This window comes from Pagrus pagrus (assembly GCF_965226575.1).
Source record: "Pagrus pagrus genome assembly, chromosome: 20".
Lineage (NCBI taxonomy): Eukaryota > Metazoa > Chordata > Actinopteri > Spariformes > Sparidae > Pagrus > Pagrus pagrus.
Window position 1 is genome coordinate 12,992,080 of NC_140207.1, and position 23,427 is coordinate 13,015,506.

Below are 23,427 nucleotides of genomic sequence, written 5' to 3' on the forward strand. Positions count from 1 at the left end.
CCTCCACTGTAAAAACCTGGCCATTTCCCCACTGCTCATCCCTCACGCCCACCCAGGACCTGTCACACTGCTGTTTCCATGACAACACAAACGCAGAGACAGCAGGGTGAGATGCCCAGTGAGACAAGGCAAACAGATACCAGGGGGGGAGCGGTGCATCATGTCAAGAATACTCTGTGGACCTTATGCAGCATGTGATGGACGGATAACACAATGTGGTCCGGTCTGTTACATCTAAACTTGACTGAAAGCCGCATGTTTTTTCTTCTGTGTTTGTTTGTCTTGACTTATCGCGCAGCCAAGTCTATCTTCCAGTTTGGTCTAAGTCATTTATCTTTTTTTTTGTTCCAAATGTAAAGCTCTTAATTCCAGTGATTTTGACACTGGTGTGGTCAGAGAAGTCCTTCTAGTTTCTCCTGGCATCAGGCCTTTGAATGAAAGATGCAGATTTGAGAAAGGGCAGTAATGCCCCGCAAATTCCTGCCAGCCTCTCACTACTGGAAGCTGTCATTTGACACTGCTTTTAAAAAGGAGCCTGGCCAAGAGTACACATTAAAGAGCCTGTGTGAGACAGAGGGCTATGGTGTTGTTCAGAAGCTGTCCGTACTAAGCGGCAGAGACAGGGATGTCATTTTCCTGCCTGGGTCAAATGAGTCAACTTAATGTTGTTAGCAAAGAGAAGTGTGTTGAAATGAGGAACAGTGTAGTCAAGTAGTAAAATGTGACATCTTTAAAGGGGACTCATGTCCTACTTTAAACAGTGTTTCTTAGATTGCATAGATGTTACACATTCATCATCATAAGCTTTGACATAATACGGCAAGATTTCTCCAACACGGCACTTCTCAGAGGGAGATTTGAATTGTAAATTAGTATTTTGCTATGAATATTCAAATAAAGAAGCGCAGTAACAACTTTGGGGGCACAGCTAATTATTATTTTCATTATTAATAACACTGTTGACATATTCAAATTGCTTGTTTTGGCCAACCAACAGTGCAAGCCACAAAGAAATTTACCCCTAACAGGAAACGGACAAATATTAAAAATTGCAGCTAGAAAAGTTTCAGATTTGTGATTAATCACCCATCAAAAACTATTGCCAATTAATTTTCTATTGATAGAATATTTGATTAACTGACTAATCATTCAAGATTTAATCAAGTTTAAAAGCCTGGAGGTGAATTTTGAAGATGTGCTCTAAATTCTTCTACGACTCAAATGGGACTTGGTTACAGGCCTAAAATAAGTTCAATTGTTAAGATACGCTCAATGACCCTTAATAATAACAACAACTGGCCACAACTACATGGGGACCTCGTGTGATTTAGGTGTTCACCCCAACATGTGTGCGTTATGCTGTGCATTCAATGGGGACACACAAAATCAGCATTTCACTTCAGGACCAAATCCTGTGAATTACCCACAGATACCACTGACACAGCTAGATGAAACTCCAGATTTGGGCCTCAAAATTCAATCAATCAGTATTGATCTCAAGTATAATTCTCACAACAGCCTCCCCCAAAAAAGGAAATTTATATAAATTATAATAAAATTCAGAGATGCCAGTTCACAGACAACCTCAGCAGTTATTATACGTAGTGGGAAAGCTCCATTATAGGGTTCAAGACAATTAAAGCGATTACATTTGTGAGGGTTTTTTTTATTACTGTTTTAACCCATTTTATATGGTTAATAGGCAGATGCTAAAGATGTTTTAACAGTGTATGTAACTTGGAACATCCGCTGCTTTAGTTAATCTAGCCTATTAATATCTTAAAACGAAAAATGTGTTTGTTTTTGAAGATAACACATAGGACAAATCTGTTCAAATTACAAACGCATATTTATGGCCTCCATACAAATGTGTCATTTGATTTTCAGTTATAGTCGGGCTGCTGTATAAATAACTCATTACTGGAGGTTTATATTAGGCCAATAGTGACAGACAACAATCCAGGAACTGGCAGCATTTGCTACAGACCAAGGGTCAAACGATTACTGTATCACTTAGGTGGTGACGCAACAAAGCAACCGATCACAGGGCAAAAGTCCTGTGATTGCAGGAGAGAGATCTGACTCCAATTAGGAGCATGCATTGAACAGGGGATAGGCAGCCAAAAAGAGCCACAGAGAAACATAGATTGATGGGTTTTTGAGAAGGAAATTACAGAGCTTACTGGAGCCCAGACTGAGAGAAGGCAAGAGGGCAAGGGACGGATGTAGAGATTGTTTCCCAATCATGTGACAAGCTGGGCATTACTGTCACACACCTGTCGCTATAGCTGTAGTTTGCAGTGTGTTCAGGCAGTCTTCTAGGTAACACCCATTATGCGCACTGTGCCAAGGCAGTGTGAGAAAACCTCCAGTCAGTTATCCTTGTGTAAACATCCACATAGTAGCATACACGCTTGCATGAATTCCTGGACTGTCATCATTCCAACACTGTCATGCTTCGGCACTGTGAAGTTAAAATTACATGAACCTAAAGCCAAAGGCAAAAGCCATGTTGTGTTAATGTTAATACAGACTTGCATGCCTCGACCTTAAAACGATACAAACAAGAAAAGCGAAACGTCGTACTGTGGGAATGCAACGCATCAGTACGCGACTGCCTGCATTTTCCTGTCACATACGTGTTCCATGTCCTCACCCAACACACCCTCGAAATTAAAATCCTGTCAGAGGAGGAGGATAATTTACTGCTTGTCCTGTCTTTCAAGGACAAACTGATCAGACGCTATCCACAAAAATAAATACTTGGAGATTTGTGTTTCATTGCAAATCAAAAAGTCAATAACTTCAGGCACTATGCCTTGGAGATATAATGTGACTCAAGCTGGCAGGATGAGTATTTTTTTTTTTTCCTTTAAAAAACTCATCTATTTATATGAAAAATATGAAGCACAGTCAACCTCTTGAGGGGCTCACTTTGCATATATATGACTACCGGCAGATCTGACCTGAGATCCGTCACATCTGCACAGAAGCCCCCTGAAGTTGCAGCTGGACAACAAGTCACGTCACATCTGCTGCCAGTGATGTGACCCGCGTACAGTGCACCATCAGGTGGGCAGAGTGATGCAACAGAAGCTGCTCAACTGGTTCCGCGGGATGCGTTCCTCCTGCATTACTGAGAGCAGCGTTGACAGTCATCGAAATGGCACAAGCTGTCTGCCTGTATAGTCCTGAATCAGTCAAGCAGGAGAGCCCTTAAAAGGAGTGCAGTGTGCTCCTCCACACAGGCACAACAGAGCAACACACAGGCAGCATCCCCCCACATACTGCATGGGTGCCTTTAGCCTGCATTATCAGGGGGCAATCTTACGTGATCGATGTGGAAGTTGTGCCTCTCTGTTTACATTCCCGCAATGAGGCTAACGTGAAGCGCTAGTGATTGTGTTATAAATGTGTTGTTTGGAAAGCGATGCCACAACAAACTGCAAAACACCGTGCTGGCTTTTCCTCTTCCCATCTTGGAGCCACAGTCTGGGCTGCTGGTGTGGCGCTGAGTCAACTTTTTGAATATATATATATTTATATATATACATATTTAAATATTAAAAAGCTACTGCTCCAGTTGGGTCCTCATATCATAGCTCGGCAGCTAGCTAGCATATGAGTGGAGCACCTCGACAATGCATAGGAACTCCAGGCAAACACAAGAGAAACATTAGTTCAGCAAAAAAAAAAAAAAAAAAAAATGAGTGGTCCCAGCACCCTGAACAAATACACACAATTTTGTCAACTTACCTAACGTAGCGAGTGGTACGGAGGCATGGTTAACACCACAACAAACCAGGTTTACTGCCCGCTCAAACACATGCTGGTGAGAAGTGTCCTGACTCACTCGTATATTCTGACAACGACGTTAAAGCAGCCAGACTAGCCCGCAGCTACACAGCTAGCATGCTAACTACGTTCCTGCTGGAACTGGCGAACTTAGTCCGGTGTTGTGTGCACGGTCACCCGCTCACTCAGCACAAAAAACAATGACATATGAAAGTATTGTGCACGCTATGCCGCACTCCACGCCAAACGTACATGTCGCCACACCGCCACTTGATAAAAAATAAGGCTGACAAACATTGCAATAACTCGCTTGCAAGCCCGCTGTCTCAGTCGTCTAATTGAGTTTTGCTGCAGAAAACACTACTGACACAGGCAGCGGGGCTTAGCCAACAAGCTAACGCTTTTTGCTAATAAGCTAACGCCGAAGCGAGAGCCTGTGCCAGACAGACACACAACCGAGATTGAAGACCTCGCATTGGGATCGCGGATTTCACAACGAAAACACCGCGTCCCGTCTCGACCAGGAGCACCGACACGCGTGGTTACTTACGATTGAATACTTTCTTCCGTGTCCTCGCTGTTAAATTCCGTTTATCAGACGCGGCTCTGACCTTCGTGGTAGTGAAACAACATTTCTGCTGGCTAACTGTGCCGCCATGTTACTCCTGCTGTGCAAACCAATGCTGAGTGTTTATCTGGCTGGTAGCTGCTATCCTCCCCCACACCAAACCACATCACGGGGCTCCAGCAGTATCAACTCACTTACCGCCGGGGTTCGTGAGCAACACCGCGGAGATTTACCTGTCAGGATGACACGGCACTTGTTATGAGATTGAATAACATTAATTTTTTTACTTACATTTAACGCCACAGCCGTGAACAGTTAGTTGAAACACCGCCGTGTCACGACTGTCAGTAATGTTTAAATGTATGTTATGGGCAAACTACTGCACGACCCCCCTCCTGACCCGACGCAGGGCTCAATACTGAGGAAAAAGTGTTTTAAATGTGCCCCAACACAGCTTCACCTGTGGGAACACTACAAGATGTATGCACATGGAAGGTCATAAAGATTTATATCAAGCCATAAAAGTGCCGCAAATGAATAAGTGTGGTGAGAGGAAGGTTGTGTTTGTCTCCTCCATTCAGATATCTGTTCATTTTTTTTTTTTTTTTTTAAAAGCCAGACCTGCTGTAACACTTCACTTGACAGTCATATGAGAGAGAGATGTGTAATATGCAGGGCATGATTTTCCAACCAGCACCGTGAAATTTCATCTGCTATTTTAACAAAATGAGCAAAATCGATTAAACCACAAACAGAAATGCTTCGGAGGCATCACAAATGAGGGTGTCCTACTTCTGTAGCCACCTTGATTTACTGTGTGGTCAACTATCCATGGATCACACGAGCCAGCAGGCGTTTTCTTCACGTTAAAACTTGGGAAACAGCGCCACCAAGAGGCGGATAGGTGAAGTGTCAGCAGGGTGAGACCTACATCAAACTCCATGTGGACACATGCAACCATTTGTTCAGGGGTTTTTTCTCGCAGTTGCTCATGTTTGACAGGGATTTTATTGTGTTTGTTTACCTGAGGACAGGATCTGTTCAGGACAGGGCTCTGCACAGTTAAAGCAATTATTTTTCCTGGCTTATTTTTTATTTTTCCTTAATATATGTGCCAGGGTGCTTCCTTTGAATCAAGGCCACAGCTACCAGTGACCGCACCGAGGGATTGTCCTCTGTATTTTTTTGAGAAAACAGCTAATTTCAGACCCAATATATTTAATTTAGCTATTGGACCACCAAAAGAGTAAATAACAAAAGTTTTTTTTAGCACTTCTCCCACTTACTTTCATTCCTGGTGGTGTGCAGGAGGCTTTCAAACACCTTTTACACATCCATGTTCAAATAATCATTTTGGACACCACTAACCAAATTAATAAAATAGCATAACTGAAGTATCTGATGTAAGAGGTAGGTTAGGGGGGGATACGTGACTTCTGTACTTCTGGCCCTGTAAAACCCCTCGAGGCAGATCTGTGATATTGGGCTGTATACATTAAAATAGACTACTATTATGGCAGCAAAATAATAAGTTATAGCTCCTTTTTCAATAAAACGTTTTATTCTTTTGAGGACAGATAATCCGTCAGGACAAGTTGAGAAAACCCCACACGCTGCCGGAGACAACCATGCCTCCCTGCTGTGTTCCTTAAAAGACTTAAAGGGTTTATGTCTCGTGTTACCTCTGCGATTTATTTTTTAACAATACAGCTGACTGCGCTCCATAGCTTTGTAGATTCATGTTATGGCATGTAAGTAAAAGGCATATATCAACAGTCAATCAGGCTCATTTGGCACAGTCAACAGTGGGTCGGGGGGGGGAGAAGAAAAAAAACAGCCAAACAAAATATGGTTTTCTCATTCCCAGTCTGTGCTTTTATAACAAATCTTGTGGACATTTTTTTTTTAATGTAAGCAATAATATGCAAGGCCAAACAAGTACAGTAAACCCATTCCACTTAAACATCAAACAAAACAGTGATTCAATCAAGCTCACTTGAGGGATGTTTTGCCTGATTTCGTCCTTTTCCATCTCCTATAGTTTCTGATAATCGCTCAAATCCAAAACACGAGGTCCGTTCATTTATCGACAGCGTTTTAGGCAGCGCTATTAAGTGTAATTTCATGGCAAGGTAACTCTAGTCTGTTGCGATTACAACAAAGCTGCTCTGAACTCCTATAATCAGATGCTACAGTTTTGCACAATACTGCACCGTGAATCTACTTACAGTCCTACAGGGTGATGTCTCCTGTTGTCCTCGTGTCGCTTCTGTACACTCTTTCCTATCAATACTGAAAACGTTCATACGCTACATCGCTTTACATTTTTTTTGGCCGTTGACATTGTGGAAACATCATAACAACGTCTCGTCTGTGTGAGTTTGAACAGTCTGGTGTGTGAACCCAGTCATATCCTGAATTGGAGATAATAAACACTTGAATGCCACTCATGGAAAAATAGGAGATACTATAAGGAAATTCATAAACTCCGAACAATGTTTAAAAAACTACCCTCAAAAGAGGGACAGGAGTCAGTGGTAAAGAAGGGGAGCACATACAAGAAGAACAAGGGAAATAAAACAGGCTGGAATATACAGTATTTAGGAAAAAGCATGAAATGACCTGACCTGGGAGGAACATTAAACACTGAAGTCATCATTCCTGATATTTTAAAATTACACACCCTGTACAAAACAATCCGTATCAATAGGCACTTCTTAAATAAGGTCTTTTTTTCAAAGTTTATTTCTGAATTTGTTTTCTTTCTTTTTTTTTTTCATTGGAAATGGCACAGCACAGCAATGATTCTGACGTCAAGGCGTGCTGGACGACTGGCGATAAAGTAAAGCTAACTGCAATCTGGCCCTGGAAGTCCAGCTGGGAGGTCAGTCCTGTGTGGGATATCATGGTGGAGGAGCTGGAGGACGTGTTGGTTGGATACGGCCATGGAGGCACGGGGTGGTGGTGATGGTGGTGGGGGGAGGGGTGGTTCTTTGAGAGGGAGGTGATAGAGGGGGCTGATGGGAATGTATTTATGATGACTTCTCTTTTCTCGCTCTTGGTGAATCAGCTCCGTGGGAGACTCCGTTTACTCCATTGGCTAAAAACAAAAAGGACACATTCAGATTAGTTACATTTCACTCATGTATGTATGTTACTGTGCATCTAATATTAAGTTCACACAGCTCGCGGCTTCCTGTTTTTTACTTCCCGTTTGACTCGTTTCAATTTAAGGTCCCATATTGTAGAGAACGTTTTTTATAGTAAAGCAGTTCTAGGAGCTATATAAATAATGTGAACGTATCAAAACGCTCAATCCACCCAGATATGCACACAGCCCACATGTAGAAATGTATAGGAAATGAGCCGTCAGGACTTCTGTAAGGTTGTGATGTCACAACTATACAGTCTCCGACTGAGCGACGCCCCCAGCACGGCTGTGGTTGCAAAAACAACGGCAGAGCTGTTATAGAAACACATGGGCTGTGCCTGCACAGGCCTGCGACAGCTAACCAATCAGAGCAGATCAGGCTTTTGGGGAGGGGGTTCTTAAAGAGACAGGCACCAAAACGCAGCGTTCAGACAAAGGGTGAATAGAGGTCCTGCGGCAGCGGACAGCAGGAGAAAAATAAAGTGTTGTAAACATTTACTAGTACACACCCAAAGAAAAATATATGGACCTGAAAATGAGCACAATATGGGACCTTTAAACAGTGAGTGATTCTTTACAGTGCTCTGTGCTCGTTGCTCACCTTTGTCTTTCTTCGATTTGCTCTTGGAAGGAACCTGTTTCTTTTTCAAGGTCTGAGCTTGGGCATGCTCTCTCCACCGGCGCAGCTGAAAGTTGATAAATTTCCACATCATGAAGGCCTGAGTGAGGCAGATGGCGGCCAGCACAGTTATCCTGATAGAGAGGAGGGAAAAGTCAGCAATTTAAAAAAATAGATACAGGTCTAACCTCAGATACTCATATCCAAATCAGTTCATAAGGCCCTTTTTTAATATAGTTTTCTGGATTTCTTACAATCCTGTATTATGTTTGAATAACTCCAGAGAAACACAGCATAAGTGATTGACAGCTAAGTGAGAGTAACAGAGGAAGAATTCTCTCCCTCAAGACGCATTGTGGTTGTATTTCGGACTAATTTATTGAAGCTGGTGTTGGTAACTCACTTCCTCTTCTACAGAAGGAGCCCTTCCTGTATGATTGTTGAAACTCAGTGCTACACGGCGAGTCTAGTAATAACCTCCTGTTCCTTTCTTCTAAATGACGGATGATCGTTAAAGTGGCTTAAAATGTTCAGATAAACCCCACAGCGGCCTTGCATCGAATTTCTCAATATAAAAAACGAGCAAACGACTGAAGTGTGCGTCACAATCAGCAACTCTAATAATAAGATATGTTTCAGAGTGGAATTATTTTGTGGCTTGATGAGTGTTTGATTTAACGAGGCTGTTACTCTCACATTTTCAGACCAGAATGAATCCACTTCAATTTTACAAATTTTAAACTATCATTTTAAGATCGAGTGGTCCCCATTTCTCTTCTCAGACACACTTACCGAACAAAGAGGACATTAAAGTTTCCTGCAGACCAATCGAAGCCTTGATTCTCAGCCGTGGCGAGGCCAAAGCCCACGGTGAGGACAGACAGGGACAGGGTGAGCAGCCGTCCGAGGACAAACAAGACGGCCCATATGGTGAAACTGGAAGACAGGAGGATGAAAATGATGCCACATTCGAGACTTCCTATTGCACACATTTAAAAATCTGAAATCATTAACGCTGCACATTGAAACTCACCCCGTTTGCCTGTTCTCATTGCTGAAGTAGATCAGGCGGGACACGTGGAACAGGAGCTCGATAAAGTAGTGCAACACCAGCAGGACCAGACCTAGACGGTTCAGACTGAAAGACACAGGGAGACATGATTCTTCTTACATCTGACGGGTACAACACAGGAACACGCATAATTTTAGGCTTTCTTAAGTGGCGGTTCTTACTTGAGAATGTAGGCGCCTGCGATGTGGACCAGGTACAGGGAGATGTACACAAGCTGGCGTGGAATATCCTCCTAAACAGGAAAGGCAAACCAAAAATGGTCAAAATATTTACAGCGGCGCGGCTCTGCACGTAGAATTAAGAAGAGTGTCATTCTTTGAAAACAATGCAACATAACCAAGGAAGTCAAACAGGATACAGCCTCGGGGTCCAAACACAAGCAGCAGTACAGTATGTCTTATTATTCCATAACGATGGGCCCAACACACACACACGCATGCATGCACGCACACACACTCACCTTCTTTGTCTTTTGGAAATACAGTTCTGGGAGAGCGTGTAACCAGTAGCCCAGCTGGCAAATGAAGTAGAATTTCATCTGGAATCTGAAGGATTGCAAAAAATAAAAAGCTTTTCTGAGCCACGCTTAAAGCTCTTAGAAAATAACCATTAAAGATCCCCCCCAGATGTACTCTACTTTGAATAACAAATGGCGTCTGATATGGTTTTTCCACAAAACAGTTCAGTTTCATCTATTAAAATCCTTAAAATGCCAGCTGCTCCTCCTTCATTCCAAATTCGTGAAATTCTGTAATTATCTTTTTAGTTCCAACGTTTAACTGTTGGACACAGGATGTCTCCTTTGTCCCTGTAAAGTCCATCCTCACTGTATGTGCAGTGACTTCAGGTATTTTAATTACATGTAAATTGTCCATCTATCGCATAGCTTCAGTGTAAAGTGTCACATTCAATGCAAAGTTTTTCAATCATGTTGAGTCAATGTGTACTTGAGCATGAATTCGCCAGGTGGCCAATGTTTACGTATTGCACCTTTAAATAACTAGATATCTGATTTATTACAGGAGACAGAATATCCAATATGAAATTCTGGTTAGTAAATGAATTGACTTAACACAATAAACTGAATAAATACATAAGATTAAGCCCTCGTTCATTTAACCAGACTAAGTTATTTGATTTATTCACATTGACTCAACAGACGAAATGTACACTTTCAGTAGATGAATGTGAAAACATCCTTGTAGTGTCAAACTCTGCACATGCATCATTCTACACAGTGAAGCTCAAACATTCAACTGTAGGAACAAGAAGAAAAACACATTTTGACTGGACTTTAAAGTAATGCATGTGACAGGTGTGACACAAACAACAATATCACATGACCTCCACACACAACAGTCACACTTACGGCATCAGTGTATGGGGGTAACCCTCCCACAGGGTGACTGGATTGGACAGGAAGTGTTCCTATGAACAGAAAAGCATTTAAATTAAACTCATGGACAGTCTTTGGGTTAAAACATATGCAAACAAGACCAGTTTATCTACTGTACATACAGAAAGCAGGATGCTCGTCCCCCAGCCGAAGGAGAACAAGTAGAAGGCGCTGAGCTGGCCAGACTCGTTGAACTTGCTGTGCTTCGTTTTGGAGAAGTGCTTCTTCCTGTTGATTTTCTGCAAAGACGATCAACAATAAAAACAATGCAAGAACTGTACCGAGAGATTCAAGTCTGTACGCTTGTGGGTGTGTCACTTACATCCAGCACATACTCCTGGATGATGGCGTGCATGATAATGGCCACCAGCATGTAGAAGAAGACAGTGGCCAGGTCCTTGATGCCGTGGTGGAAGTGGTTAATGGCCGTCTCATCTGGGCCTTAACATTGGACGAAAAGAGGTCACACAGTCAGAGGACCACGATGAATATGTACTTTAATCTGGCATCCTCAACATGCACCACCGAGCCATTTCAATTACATTCAGACAAGTGATTCATAAATTTAATATCCCTAATTCCTGAGGTGGAGGTGTTTGGATTAGTGAGTCTCGACTGTGCAGGATTACACCACTTTGAAACCGCCCGAATCACTGACTTCCTCAGCACAAAGCCTCCTCTGTCTTTCTAAAGTTACATATTATCTATACAGCCTCCCACTCGGCATCCGTGAAACACTGTGATTAATGAGAAGACCTGCAGCAGAGAGATAGACGATACAACGGGAACAAAGTTCGAGATAGCTTGAGTGGTACCACATAACGTTCCCACATCAAGAAATCAATCCAATTGTTTGTAAAAGTCGGCACAGACAAAGTAAAAATACAATGGTCTGATTGAATCTGCTCCACTACAGAGAGCTGCAGGTGCTGCATGTTATTTACCTAATTTGATACATGCTGTAAATAAGTTACAGAGGCAGGTAAGTGGTCAAGTCTCTCAGATAAGAAGTGAATCACCCAGCTGGCAGCCTGCAAACCTCCAGCCGGCCAGCCAGAGTACAAAAAACTCTGAGGTCGAACATTCCTCCGACAGTTATCTGAAGTTGGCAAAGAGATTGTTAACCTTGAAACGAGCAGGACTCGAATTGAGAGGCCTGTATTACACCTTAGCCCAAATTCACCCAGCACAACCTTGCCACAAGAGAACTTTATAAATCAGGCGGACTAAATTTAGCTCCAAAGGGGAAAAAAAAAAAGAGAGAGAGAGAGCTCTCAAATGGGTTTGTGTAAGGCCACGCAAGTACCGCTCCAGAATCCAAATGAGAGGCTTTCAGCCAGACAACTTGAAGGAAACACTGCGCTACAGCCAAAACCTTCTGTATGCATCATCATCTGTTCTCACCACCATACTGTCCGTTTAATGCTCAACTTACCGTTTGTTGATATGGTGACATTGTACTGGACCGTTATGAATAAAACTGCGAACTTTGAGGTGACCTGTAGAAGTAAAAAAGAAAAAAACAAAAAATGTGTGATGAGAGCCTGCACATATAATTAAAGGTGCATTCTGTAGTTTTGGGGAGGAAATTTTAATCAGAAGAGAAAGATCTTCATAGACTGATTTTTAATGCAAAAAAAATCTCTTCCTTTTCATGACTGAATAAACAAACTGACCTTAAAGGACAACACAGTTTCATACTGTTTAACTTTGTTTGTATTTGGCGGACCCTGCCACCTATCTAGCTTCGAACAGCGTTCTTGGGACCTTACTTTCCTCTGAGAACAGCTTGTTTATTCATTCAAAATAAATATTTCTGAGTTTGTATTATCACCTCATTAACGTTGTAAATATTAGAGTTCTGAGCTTGAATTTCTTCTCCAAAACTACATAGTGCACCTTTAAACAAGGATCAAAGCAAATACATTCGACTATTCAATCCATCAGAAAGGTTGCATGAAATCATACACACTAAAACAAGATAAAAGATGTCACAGATACCCTGCAAGACTACTCATAAATAGAGTTACTTATATAATGAATGTGTTATAGTCATAGTTTCATTTTACCAATGTATTACAGCAATTTGAGGCTGATAAAACACAAAGATAAGCCAAAACTAGAAGACCATATGGGAACTATGCTTTATTATTGTTTCTTAAGCGAGCAGGAGGGAGACAAATGGGATCAAGTTCTACCAAATCCGGAAGAATTGAATGCCACGCTTAAGAAATTAACTGTTTTGATCATAATGACTCATCACTGTAAAACAGGGGTTGTGTGCCTGATGTGTGATGTGTGATGTGTATCCAAACATGATACAATCATGTGAAGTGTGTGCAGGTGGAAGTAGGAAGTTGCTGATTCCTCCTTCACAACAAAAGGACTACGTGGACAAAAAAAAAAAGAAAAAGAAAAAGAAGAAGCGCACTAAACACACAGAAGGACCGTCACAGTCGAGTTAAAATGCCACGAAAAAACTTTATTTCAAACCGACATCCCTGCCTTTAAATTACGATAAAAGCGTTGCAACGGCTGCCGTCGCGAGTATTTTATTTTGTAAAACCCAAAACAGGAAGTGGCTGAGATACACGTCGCGTTGACGCTAATGGCGCTGCTTTTCACTGAGGACCAAACACGCTTGAAATGAGGCATAAATGTGTGTGAAAGTGGAGCAGCGTTGCGCACACAGAGGGTCCGGACGTGTGTGTACTGAGCCCGGTTCGATGAGTTTAGATTTAAAACGCCGCCGAGCACCTGAAGGCAACTTTCAGTTCAGCCGTGAGCGGGTTTGTGTGATGACAGCCCTTCTTCTCTCAGTCGTTGTATGATTGCCACGTAACACATCTACGCTTAAAGTAACCAAGTGGTGAGCGTTGCACAATAACGTGACCACAGAGCTCCTTATACCGTCGCATTAATGCATTACGCTGAGATACTTATATACATTATGTAGCGCATTAAAAACTTTGTGTTTTCTGGTTAAAACCGCGGGCCTGTGGACCATTTGAAATATCGATCTGAACATGGGGAAGCAGCCAGATGGAAAGTGGACTCTGGTTTCCCCACGTCGCTTTAATAAAAAGACAAACATTGGGGGTTTCGTGTAAAAGGTGATAAAACACCTAGCTGGTTGAGTCGATGATAAAAAAAAAAGCAGAGAGGAGGGAAGAGAGAAGGCCACCCTGCACAGAAAAACTTTCGATCACGAGAGGAAGTAGTGTGAAGAGCAGATCAGACAGCCATGTCAGTTTCCAGGAGAGCAGATGGGGAGCATTCGGCATCCCTGTCCGCCGAGCATCCCTAACCCCAACACCAGCACCCCATTCAACATGTGGACCGGGACTCACCTCAAACATCAGCCCGAGAAGGAACACCATAGCAACACAGGAAACAATATCTGCATGGTTCTGGATGATAAACTCATGGCTCAGCACCGGCGGGTTCTTGGTAGTCTTCTTTCGGATCCCCATCTCGGCGAGATTCGGCTCAACTTTTGCAGATGTGGTCGGTTTCTGTCGGATATTGTTGTTGTCGTTGAGTGCGAGGACGCTCAAAGCTCCCTCCTGCTTCCTACGAGCAAAGGGCCAGGCTGCGATTGAATGGCGTGTCACTCTTCTGCTAGTGGGAGGGGTCCACGGAGAGAGAGTCGCTGCGCCTGACCAACGACGCTCTTTACGCACGGGAGAGAAACAGCTGGGGCTCTTTATCGCCCCCTGGTGGCTCGGAGTAAGACTGTGACTACTACTACTACTACTGCAGTATCTCTCACTTACATCTTAGTTTACATGACAGATCTTTTTGGGGACCAACTGGTCCAAGTTACATTTATTCTATCTCAAAACATCTTCAAAAAATTACATAAAATAAATTTATAAATAAATGGAATATGCCTCTAAATGCACCAAAAATAATACTTAAAATTAAAGTAGGACTCACTCTTAATTTTAGTTTCAGTTCAGCCGTATAAAATCTAAAAAATGTTCAATGTTGACATCACAAGTGTTTTTGATTGAGAAGAAATTAATATTAACATGAATAAATACACTTTTTTAAGTAGCTCACTATTTGTTCCTGTTTGATTACATTTATTTCACTGAATATCAATAATTACAATACAAAGCCAATACTCTGCAAATAAACTGGCCAATGAATCATTATAAGACAGGTGTCACCGCCGTGTCTTTTCTCTTTAAAAAGACCTGATACTGCAGTTAGTGTGGAGGACTGAAACTGCCCAATCAAAAATTAATAAATAAGTAATATGCCATTAAATGCACCAAAGTACGGAAGCCCTAAAGGGCCATGCATTCATACATTTTATTTCCTCCGTTTTCCCGTGATAACGAGTTAATTTCACTTGTTTTTTCGAGATCTCGAGTTATTATCTCGAAATAACAACTGCTGTTTTCCCGAGATAACGGGATAAGTTTCGTTATCTCGAGATCTCGAGAAAATTATCCCGTTATCTCAGGAGTTGTTATTTCGATATAACTCAAGATCTCGAGATAACGAAACCTTGTTTTCCAGAGATAACGATATAATTAATTCGAGATCTCGAGATAATGACTGATATGATAGGCCTGAGATTAGCCTTGCTAACGTCTTTTTAGTTTATGCACACTAATGTGTATATTATCTGTAATAGCAAGGCATAATGCTATTTCAGCCTGTGTCAGGCCTTGATTGAAAAGATATGTGATGTGGTGATCGATATGCTCCTGCTCCTCTGACATTGCTACACTGAATGATGTTTCCTGCAATGATTTAATATACTACACTATCGTTTTGTTTTCTCAAGATCTCGAATTAATTATATCGTTATAGGAAATAAAATGTATGAATACATGGCCCTTTAGGTCTTCCGTACAAAACAAATAACTTTATTAAACTTATTTAATTCTTAATTTCCTCTCAAGCAAAAACACTTATATGTAATGTTTGTATGTAATACCAACATTGACAACATTGATCATTTTTATTATTTCATTTAGTTAAACTGGAAACATGAAATGAGCACAGACAAGTCATTTGACTCATCACGTCTACGGTCAAGTCAAGTCACATGTCTTTCATTTCCAAGCTTGAGCAGAGTCTCATGTCATTTACTTTTAGCCACAATGTCATGTCATGCCAGAGTCCATGTGTGTGTATTATAGCAGAATAAACAAGGCTGCATCACCAATAGTTTGACACACTATCACATGTGTTTACTATCCTACAGGCCCTACAGCTACAGAGCTACAGTTAATGCGAAGCTACAGCCAGCAAGTGGTTTGCTTAACCTAGCAAACAGACACTTTTCAGTTGGAGCAGGTCGAGACCATACTTTTTAATTAAGTCATTTACAAAGACCCAACACTTGGTGACAGTGGTGAGACGAAGTATCTCTGAAGCTCCCTAACTAATAACATGTTATCTGATTTGGTACAAAAGCCATAGTGTAAAAAGGACGTGGTTTTATAGGGGGTTTTATACAGGGGTATTTCTTAGATGATGGTTGCAACACAGCCTCAGGGTGTCAAGACTCCAGGATGTTCCCCCGATCTAGTCCGGCTCAAAATCCCCTTTTTTATATGCCTTATATTTACCTTACATATACTGGAGTGTTCTTCGAATCTAACCACGTGAAAGAAAGCAAATAAGCATATCTACCAAAATGTTGACCTGTTCCTGTAATCAAAATACTACAAAGTTACTACAAAGGGGCCATGTGTATTTCAGCTTTGCTGTGTAAAGATGAAAACATCATGTCCATACAGTGGGAGGAACAAGGTTCAAAGGAGACCCATGGCTCATGTTTGTCCTTGGGCCTCCTGGCGGGTAATCCAGAGGTTAGAGTAGAGAACATATCCAAATACAGTAGGTAAGCTTTATCTGCCTAGACTACTGACTAAAGTCAGTTTACTGACTCAATAACGAAACAAAATTACCTTTGATGTCATTGCATGTTGCTACACAACAACATTTAGTTTGGCAGCAGTCCTTCTTACTTAGCAGCTTAATTAAAAACACAGTACATAAATATGAAATCAATAAATAAATAAAATACGACAAGATGATACAGTTGGTCCGGGCCTTTATGACCCTGAACCTGACTGAGGGGAGTTATAGTTTGGCAATATTAGTTAACATCCAAGCATAAGCTACTGCTCACTAGACCACTAAGGCTAAACTTGTGCTTATTATTGCGTATTAATTAAAACTTTTATTTGTAAGAGGAATAATGGGGTCTTCTTTCAAAAGTCTAATGATTTAATATTGTATTGTATTACCTTTGTCAAAATAAAGCTACAATAATTTAGAGCATTTTATGTTTTGCATCGTGGCATTTTTGAGAATATGAAGTTCATTACAAGGTTCCTGCTCTCAGGCAAGGATTTCCCCCTGCTTCCTGTAAGTACCCAAATTACAGGAAAGCCGCTGTGTGAGGTGTGGCATCACTATTTCTCTTTCACAGAAGTCAAAAGACACTTCGCCTCTTCCGTACACTTCCTCCTGAGAAAACGAAACAATCTATTTAGAGGATACCTTAGAATGTCATCACAACGCTGACGGATGTTTAATCCACCACAAAAATGAGGCTGTGGCAGAGAATTTAAAGTATGAACTGACACCCAGTCACACACACCCACACACACACACCGGACGCTCATGCACACAGGCACAAGGTCCATTATGTAATCACATGTTTCCGACCTGACTTTGTTAGCTTGAGTGTTGTCACTGAGGTGGAGCTTGTGGTGAGTTTCAAGGAAAGAAAAAGACAGCTCTCACAGGCAGAAGTATTGCTTCCTCGGCTACACAGCTGTCTGCCACGGACAAAATGTAGTGGTAAGTTCAAACGCTGTTTTTTTCTTTTATCTGTGTGTGTTTGTGATCTTTGTAAGATGACATGCATGGATAACTGTGTGTATTTTATGGCAGGATGTGATCAAATTAGGATTTATTTATGAATTTATCAGAATAATTGATAAAGAAACTTCATGAAAATACAATAAATCAACGTAGGTTTGGCTTTATTAAGTGAACATGGGTGTCATTTTTGAATTTATTCACCCTTTGTCAGATATATCTATCACCAATGACAACTGATTAAAAAGTGTAATGTTATAGTGAAGCTTGAGGCTGTGAAGATACATGTAGTTATTCTGGGATTCAGTAAATATGTCTTAAAATGGCATTCTGAGAAATGTAAGAACATATGTGTTAGTATAGTTATGTTATGTAATTGTTCTGAACGAGCAAGGCAGGGCTCATTATCATTTTGTAATTCCTGCTGATAACTTCATTGATTATTTTTGTATCAGACTGGAAAATTTATCAGGACGACATATGATAAAGTGTTTATGGTGGAGACAAAGGGTCAGGAGGCTGTGACACAGCAGCTGACTGCTGTCACGTTGTATTTCAGAGACCTGGTCATTATGCAAGAATTTCTTTTACATTGTGGTAAATTTACACATAATATTGACAAAATGTCTTTTTCCTGATTGTTATATTTCCTAATACACTGTTACACTTTTGCAGATTTACCTACAATGGCACCTGAACAGCCGAGGTCCAACACAAAAGTTTCCACAACAGCTTTTCCTCAGAACCTTCAAAAAGCAGCCACATTTCTTCCTTCATCGCAGAGTTATTGAACTTTTCAACAAAATGTTTCAGTCAGACAATCAATACACCAGACTGCGATGGGTTTTAACCATTGCTGGGCTGTTGTTGTATGTGGTGGACATATGGACAGACATTGTACTCGCACTGAAATATTTTCAACAGAGACAGTTTGTGTGGACCGGACTTACCCTAGCGTTCGTTCTGCTGGGGCAGCTGCCGACGCAGATCTTCAGCTATGCCTGGTACAGGGACGACATGACAAATGTTCTGATAAATCCTGGAGGGACATCAACCATATCAGGCATGTCCAAAGGTGGACTTTCTGCCCTGCACCTACTTGGCATGGGCATATTCACCAGGTATGAAATGAACAATGATGAAGAATGGTGTCAACTTTGATAAGAGGGCTGCAGCTTAAGAAGGCACTGACCCTTGTGATTATATCTGCAATATAACAGGAGCTGCTCACGTACCCTACAATAAGGAGTGCCTGCACATTACAGCTCACAATGTTCAGTATGCTAAATGTGCACAGTGGTGTGCAATTATGGAATGTGCAAACTGGAATAACCACATTAAGCTGTAGTGTACTGTGAGGGAAAAAAGCTTTTCAAATGCATCATCGTCTGTGCAGCAGCAAAAGATGAGTGAGTAACAAATTAACTGCATGGTGGCGACAACCTGTCTGACTTTGTTTTCTATGTGTTTGGCATGTTGCTAGGTATTATCATCTGCTGAAACAAGGCTTCAAAGTGGTTTGGACAACACCTAATTTCTACACTTTGGAAGATAGAAGAGAAGTGCACCACAACCTGTTTTGCCTGGCTACTGATCTGAGCATGCTCAAACTGTTCGAGACGTTCTTGGAGAGCGTTCCCCAACTGCTTCTACAACTATACATAGTGCTGGGCCACGCTGAGTGCTCAGTCATGCAGTGTAAGTACAGGCAGAAAGTCAAATTTTTCAGCATACTGCATGATAACCCAATCGTCAACCACCATTCCCACCACGTTCCATCATCATGTTAGAAATATCCGGTAGTTTCACGCTCACAAATGTTGAATGTCGTAGCTCTAACGCCACCACCATCCCCTCCACCTCTCGACATGAAAGTCTAGATATTCATGTAATGTGACACATATTTGTAGAAATGTTGATATGCTGTGTGTGATGTACAAATTTGAACATATTTGTGGTCTGCAGCGACGTAAAATGCCAACATTTCAACAAGGCAACTGGGCATGCTTGAATCGATGGTACCATTATTTATACCCCCTGTCCACTTCTTCCAGATTTATCTATGGTGTTCTCCTTCCTTAACGTCGCCTGGGCCCTGGTGGACTATCGCCGCTGCCTGCGCAGATCCCTCCCTCATGTCAGCGAGATGCCCTCCGGCATCCCTACAGCAGTCTACCTCCTCTACAAACTCTGCACCATCACCAGCCACATCCTCAGCTACACCCTCCTCCTCATACTGAGCGCCTACACCACAGTTGGCCTCGCCGTCGTCTGGCTGCTGGGGACAATCTGGACGCACTTGCTTCAGACCGACTTCTGCTCGTCCAGAGGCCTCGAGTATCTGTACCGAGCCGTCATCGGAGTCATCCTCACATTCACCTTTTTCAACGTCAAAGGACAGGACACCAGAGTAGCCATGATCATCTACTACTCCTTCTATTCTGTTATAAACGTTGCAGCACCTTTACTGTTGGCCTTTTTGAAGCCAGGCCTGTTACAGACAGATATGGTTCTTCTTCTGACAGTCACTGGTATAATCTGTGGGTGTTCAGTGCTGGGGATGGTATGTCTCGTGCTGTACTACCTCTACCTGCATCCCAGAGAGAAGTTGCGAGAGGCAGATGAGGTGGACGGCCTGGAAAAGGAAACAGAGACCAGGAGGAGAATAAGGAGCTTTTTACAGCCTTGATGTAATTTCTTTCTCATTCTGAATCTGACACTACCAAAGAATTTGTCAAGGAAAAGAAAAATAGAGCTGGGACAGAGAGATGTGATCTTAATAATGCTCGTTATTCATCACACACTAATGCTGCTATCAGTTGTTTTACCATTTTCGGGGGTGAAGTTGGCTCACTAAGCAATTAAGTGCAATATGGTTGAAAGTATCGTCTACATTTTATTTATTCTTATGTTAATAAACTTGCTGATAAATTAAATATTTAATCTTATATTTATGAAAACCTCTGTGACAAACTTGTCCATTAATACTGCAATAAAAATCAAATCTAAGGATTATATAACACTCAAAATCATTTGGTTTCCATTGGTTCTGTGTTAGAAAACACTTTTATAATTATGATATTGTAACTTTAGTACATTAGAGCATTTAGACATTCAATTACAGCAAAACTGGAGTCCATCTTTGCAGAAAAACCCTCCACTTTACAGTTATGATTTTTTCTAGCAATCAAGCAAACAACACAGGATCTATTGGGATGACAAATTTTGTTATTTTTCCAATCTCCTCCTTTTAATCATGCCAATATCCCTGCAATACTGGACAATCCCAGAATATACTGTATGTGAATGATCTTTATAAGCTTGTAATGCACATGTTGAACACAGGGTGGCGTTATTGTCTAGGTTTAGTTCTATGGGTGACTGTCTATACTGCCGGACCCACATTTACACGCTAATGTCTTCAGTGCTCAGTTGGATATATTCTTCTTCTTTGTATTTATACTCAAGTGCTTGTTAGTCGTTAATTTCTAAACGAGATAATTTATCTGATGCCTTGATGCGATTATTCAGTCCTTAGTTTAACTCCTAACATCTTATATTCATCCTTTTCTGCCTCTTTTCACCGACTTCTTTCCTCGCCAGAACGTCTCTGTAGCTTATTGATGATCGATAGAGCTTATTGATCGCTCAACCTAATCCCCCAGAAACTCAGAGGTGACAGCTAAACATTTCCCTTCTCCTCAGAAAATGATGAACACAGGGGTCACGGGTAAGCTAACTAGAAATAACAAACCGGCGCTAATTTTGTTTTGACTACCAGCAAAATATTGGGTGAGTCAAGCTGGAGAGCCGAGGTCCCTATATCTTCCAGGACAGGGGTGAGAGGGGGAAGGAGGCTTGGCCCAGTGTGAGCTCACCTGGGAGGAACGCCGACAAACCGCAGAGTCCAGAGTGCACAGTGCCTGTTGGCTCTCAGATAAACGCAGCCCTCGCTCTCTCCTCCTTTAATTCAGCCAAACTCAGAGACTTTTTGACTTGTTTACTCCAAGGGGCCACTTTAACTTTCATCCGTCAGTTGCGCTCTGTCAGAGGCACTCCATAAAATGACAAATTTAAGTGAGGAGCTTGTGATGGAGAGGAAATGAATCACTGCCAGGTGGTTACCACACAGACTTCAGTTTTACTGTGGAGCTGCAGAGGACCGACTGTGTGGCTCTTGTCTATTAAAGGTGTATTTAGAGAAGGTATGTGTTCTACTAAAGTAGCTGAAGAGTATATAGAGGGAGTAGTAATAGTGCTAATAGAGGTATTTGATGGATAGAACCCCAAAATGATGCTGAGAGCTCACCTTTGGAACCAAAAGGAGGATATTGCACCGTTGCACCTGTAGGCAGGACACAGCATTAGGGAGAAAATGACTTCATCCTTTGCATTGCAGATGATGGATGCTCCCGTCTCTCCCTTCCACTGTATATTTCCTTGGCATCAGCGGGCTAATGCGATGTAAACCTGTCAAAGGGACTTTTATTGGGAGAAGATGCATGTGTCCCGGGCGGGAGACCTAAGCAGTCTCTCCCTCTCTGTCGTCCTTTGCTTTTGTTGAGCTGCACACACACACGCACACTCACACTCTTGGCTGTGACTCACCACTGACAGCACTGCCAGGGAGCAGTCACAAGCCATTGGGATGAAATGTGTTGAGTAAAGCATTACCGCTCTCTTTCTCTCGGAGAAAACAAGCGGAGAGAAGTCTGGCGTTGACAATCCCTCTGTAATTTCCACTTCTGGCACTGAGAGCTTAATACCTAGTAATCTCTCACTCTGATCTCACTGTAATGCACCTCCAAGAGGGCTTGAGAGTGTGGTGAGAATCCGAGGAACTAATAGCAAATCAAAGATGATGATATGTGACAGTGCGTGAATCTCCAGAGCACCACAGGCCTTGATTTTGCAAAGACGAGGACAGAAAATCTCGTGCCAGACATTGACCACTGAAGAGGACAAACGTGCAAACACAGCCGTCACTGTCAGCAGCTCCCTTTTTGTCTGACTGTATGGCGCTCGGCGTCTACATAAACAACCTTGACCGCTGACCTCTCGGTAACCATCACTAGCTTTTCACCAAATCTTATCTTTTTGTTTTCCATCACCACATCCTGCACAGCCGGTCAGGAGGGGGGCATTCCTGGCGTTCGCCATCCCCACAATTTGTACAGACACAATAAACGCAGAGAGGCAGGCTGTTTTTCATTAGGGCTTCAAAGTCTATATAAACCATGATTAATGAAGTCCTGAGATGTTGTATGTCTTTAATTATTATGACTCGACTGCTGCTCCAGTGCCGCAGATGCATTAGCAATGTTGGCGATCTGTACATGTCTGCCTGGCTCGTTGTGACATGGCAGCTTCGCCTCATTCTTGGAGAATTCCCCGAATGTGGAGGAAGGCGGGAGGAGAGCGATAGAAGCAAGCCCCCCCCGTCCCCCCATTTCTTTTGCCCACAATGGCACTGAAGTTTCTTTAATCACTGAACATGCACACTTACAAATGAGTTTGGGCAGTGACAGATTGGAGAGCTGGCTGAGGATAATTACATGCAGTGGGCTGGTGGTGTGTGATCAGAGCATGGCATTGCGTTACCCAGAGGGTTCTGTAAATAAAGTCCTCATGCAATGAATGAGGATATTGTAAAGTGCATTATGCTGGGTACAATAGCCCGACCATTGTTACCTTTTGGATTTGTGCTGCAGAGTGGCTGATGGTGTAGTATGACAAGAACTGCAACAAGGAAGTCAATCTAGGCTTAAGCAGAAAATATTGTGGATGAGGTCAGTTGTTACTATATATCTGGCATAAGGCACCAATTACCCTCAGTAACCACTCATATACTATAGAGAATTAGCTTTACATAGGATAACCTTATTCTCTGGGGCTTTGAAGTACCCTTTGATGGAAATGTATTTTATTTTGAAATGTATCATGTCAAGAATTAATAACTACTGTAGGCCTT

At 42.0% G+C, this 23,427-nt stretch overlaps 3 protein-coding genes across 10 annotated transcripts in view; 1 reads left to right on the forward strand and 2 right to left on the reverse strand.

The window, feature by feature from the left end:
* ncoa2 (nuclear receptor coactivator 2) overlaps positions 1 to 4,744 on the reverse strand; it is a 63,278-nt gene extending 58,534 nt beyond the window's left edge. For 2 of the 8 annotated variants that reach the window (XM_084340172.1, XM_084340165.1), the window contains exon 1: positions 4,346 to 4,485. The gene's annotated coding sequence lies outside the window, so the exon portion shown is untranslated. Of the gene's footprint in view, positions 1 to 3,756; positions 3,966 to 4,345; positions 4,486 to 4,561; positions 4,581 to 4,654 lie in introns of those variants that run through there. The other 6 variants (XM_084340171.1, XM_084340168.1, XM_084340166.1 and 3 more) reach the window with 4 other exon arrangements.
* Positions 4,745 to 6,212: 1,468 nt separating this feature from the next.
* Positions 6,213 to 14,247, reverse strand: tram1 (translocation associated membrane protein 1). The gene is made up of 11 exons (XM_084340662.1): positions 13,952 to 14,247; positions 12,037 to 12,100; positions 10,924 to 11,042; positions 10,724 to 10,840; positions 10,575 to 10,633; positions 9,666 to 9,750; positions 9,367 to 9,437; positions 9,167 to 9,271; positions 8,926 to 9,069; positions 8,116 to 8,267; positions 6,213 to 7,463 (listed from the first exon to the last, which is right to left on the reverse strand). Exons 1-11 carry the CDS (start codon positions 14,072 to 14,074, stop codon positions 7,396 to 7,398), a joined length of 1,107 nt encoding a protein of 368 aa, XP_084196788.1. The 5' UTR covers positions 14,075 to 14,247; the 3' UTR covers positions 6,213 to 7,395.
* A 3,111-nt stretch (positions 14,248 to 17,358) lies between these two features.
* xkr9 (XK, Kell blood group complex subunit-related family, member 9) lies at positions 17,359 to 20,406 on the forward strand. Its single transcript, XM_084339850.1, has 4 exons — positions 17,359 to 17,435; positions 18,132 to 18,577; positions 18,940 to 19,154; positions 19,511 to 20,406. The coding sequence occupies exons 2-4, from the start codon at positions 18,261 to 18,263 to the stop codon at positions 20,143 to 20,145; spliced, it is 1,167 nt and encodes a 388-aa protein (XP_084195976.1). The 5' UTR covers positions 17,359 to 17,435; positions 18,132 to 18,260; the 3' UTR covers positions 20,146 to 20,406.
* The last annotated feature ends 3,021 nt before the right edge of the window (positions 20,407 to 23,427 follow it).